Source organism: Corapipo altera, unplaced genomic scaffold, assembly GCF_003945725.1.
Source record: "Corapipo altera isolate COAL_440 unplaced genomic scaffold, ASM394572v1 58269, whole genome shotgun sequence".
NCBI lineage: Eukaryota > Metazoa > Chordata > Aves > Passeriformes > Pipridae > Corapipo > Corapipo altera.
The window spans coordinates 1-2,933 of NW_020888396.1; the positions used below are offsets into that span (position 1 = coordinate 1).

General features: G+C 68.6%; 1 protein-coding gene across 1 annotated transcript; it reads right to left on the minus strand.

Moving 5' to 3' along the window:
- Window positions 1–6: 6 nt before the first annotated feature.
- Window positions 7–2,928, minus strand: COG8 (component of oligomeric golgi complex 8; the record flags this gene model as incomplete). The annotated part of the gene is made up of 5 exons (XM_027633082.1): window positions 7–512; window positions 669–837; window positions 1,161–1,979; window positions 2,102–2,309; window positions 2,627–2,928. Coding segments are annotated over 5 exons (1,725 nt in total), but the record flags the coding sequence as incomplete, so codon positions are not given.
- Between the last annotated feature and the right edge of the window lie 5 nt (window positions 2,929–2,933).

The following is a 2,933-nucleotide window of genomic DNA, read 5'->3' on the forward strand; positions in this document are numbered from 1 at the left end:
GCTCCCGCCGGGCCCAGCCCGCCGCGTCCCCGTCCCCGCACCCGCGGCGCGGGGGAACCGGGAGGGCCGGGCGGGCCCGTCCCACCGCCCGTCCCAGCGCCGCCGCCATCGAGCACCGGGTGCGCGCGCACCGGCGGCGGGACAGCGCCCCCTGGCGGCCCCGGTGCAAACAGGAAACAGGGAGGGTGTGCTCGGTGCGTGGGGGTGCCGCGGGCAGGGGACGGGCTGGGCTGGGGGACAGGTCACTGCCACAGGGAGACACGGCCCGGCCGCGCCGCTCCCCGGCTACCCCGTGGCCACCGGGTCACCTGGCAGCACAGCCCCCTCGGGGGGGCTCTCTGGGGGCTCGGTGGGCACGGCCGCGATTTCCCCTTCCGGGCACAGGGTGGTCTCCTGGGCTGGCTCCTCCTCGCCTGGTGCCGGTGGAAGCAGGAAAGCCAGCGGCTCCCTGAGCGCGGCCACGTCGATGCGGCCCAGGCGGCCAAAACGCTGCAGCTGGGTGGGGGGGATGCCTGGGAGAGGGGAGAGTGGGGTCGGGGGGGCTGCAGGCAACGGGACCCCTATAGAGGGGCAGCAGCAGGGCAGGGCCCACTGAATGTTGCAGGGGAAAACCATGGATGGGAGCAGAGCTACCACCCCATAATGAAAACCGAAGCCCAGGATCTCACCCAGTGCCTGCGCGATCTGTGATGGAGGGAAAAGCACTTGGAGGCAGCGGTTCAGGTAAGGCAGCAGGTCCTCCAGGAAGGCCGTGCAGAACTGGGCAAAGAGCTCCTGCTCCCGCCCACTGAAAGCCGCCTCCTCCGCACGGTGGAAGGCCAGGATGGTTTTGGTCACCTGGGGAGAGAGGCAAAGGTGGCACCTGGGAGTGACTGTGGCTGAACATGAGCCCAGGTGGGAAAGAAGGACAATGGCACCTGGATTGTACCAGCCACAGTGTGGCAGGACCAGAGCAGTGCCTGTCCCCTGTGCTGGCTCTAGGGGGGTTTTAAAAGCCATGTGGATGTGGCACCTGGGGACATGGGTTAGTGGTGGCCTTGGCAGTGCTGGGGGAATGGCTGGATTTGATGATCTCAGAGGCTTTTCCAACCCACTCAGGCCAGGACAAACGCATCCTGTGTTCTCCCAGCACAAGTCCCAGCACCATCCCCCAGACTCACCTCTCCAAGGGCAGTGTCCAGGCAGGCAGTGACATCCTGTGCCAGGGCGATGGGGCAGCAGAGCCGCAGGTCGTTGAAGGCAACGAGGAGGCCGTTGAGGAAGCAGGCAAGGGGAGGGAAGTCCAGCAGCACCATGGGGGGCTGCAGTGTCCCGGGCTGGGCCGTGGGCACCAGCACTGCCGCACCGCCCCCCAGTACGGCTGGCGCTGAGATCAGTGTGTAGGAATTCATCTCCTCCTGGAATTTTTCCACCGCCTCCTCCACTGCCTTCCTAAAGGTATCGGCAGCCACACGCTGGAAGAGGGGGGCCAGCTGCCCGCGGAAATCCGCGCCCACTCTGCTGAAGGACAGCCCGAAGTACATGCACTGCCCCAGCAGCGAGTCCAGCCGGCTGCCCACCCCACGGTCCAGGTCACGCTCCAGTGTCTGCAGGAACTCAGAGACCTTCTGGAGCACCCAGCCATGGAAGATGGCCCCCTCGGCAGGCACCGTGCCCTCGGCCGGCACCAGTGGCTCCTCGTCTGAGAAGATGGCGCGGTACTGGGTGATGATGTCGAAGAGGTGCACCCGGCAGGCCTCGATGGTCTTGGTGATGTGCACATAGGGGTCGTGGTCGGGGATGGAGGCCTGGATGGAGCGCAGCCACGCGTCACGTGCCTGCAGGAACTTGACGCGCAGCTCAGCCTCGGTGAGCACGTCCATGCGCCGCAGGAAGCCGATGACGCGCAGGCAGGCCGGCAGCGGGATGTTGGTGCGGAGCTGCTGGATCAGCTGGTTCAGCATCAGCTGGGCAGACTGGCGCACCTCCTCCACGATGCCCTGCAGAGGGAGAGAGCACTCAGGGGGCACTGGTGTAGGGCAGAGTAGGGCTCACGTTGACCTCGGGGCAGAGACAGCACAGGGCTCACCTGGATTATGGGGCAGGTCAGAGTGGGGCTTACCTGGATCACGGGGATGCTGCTGTGCTTCCTCTCCAGCCGGCGCACGTAGGCCGCAAGCTCCAGTGCCTCCTCATAGTAGCCATTGCGGACACAGGTGTCCATGAGCTGTGGGATCTCCAGGATCTCCAGGATCTCCGTGTGCCGGTTCAGGGTCAGGCTGTTCATCCGCCGGCTGCAGGCGATCGCCTCAGCATCACGCATGAAGGTCCTGGGGGTTGACATGGCATCAGCAGGAGGGCCCTCCCTGCAGCGGGTGGACCTTGTGACCCTCCCACCCGCAGCGGCCGCTCCCAGAGCTGCCCAGGAGCCCCCCAGCACTGCCTCCAGCCCAGCCCAGTCCCGGCCCTTACTGAGCTCAGCACGGGACTCCTCGCAGCCCCCAGCCCACCCTCCCCTGCCCAGGGCCGCTCCTGCTCCCGCAGACCCTGCCCCAGCCTCATCCCATCCCTGCTCCCTCCTGTCCCCGTTTCCACCCGCGCCTTCCCCGCCGCGGTCCCCCCGTCCTCCCCGATGCCCGTCCCGCACCGGCAGGCGTCCTGCAGCGCGGGCAGCCGCTCCAGCAGGCTGCCGAGGCGGCTCTCGATGCCGCCGAAGCCGCGGCCGGCGCGGCCGGTGCACTCCGCGGAGCGGATGAAGGCGCGGTAGTGCTCGAAGGCGAGGCGGCGCGTCTCGGCCCCGACCCGCTCCCGCTCCGCCGCGAGCCGCGCCGGCTCCCGGCCCAGCTCCGCCAGCCCCAGCGCCGCCAGCTCCGACACGTAGGCGGCGAGCTCGGGGCCGGCGGGCCCCGCGGCCGGGCCGCGCAGCCAGGCCAGCAGCCGCGCCTCCTCCGCCG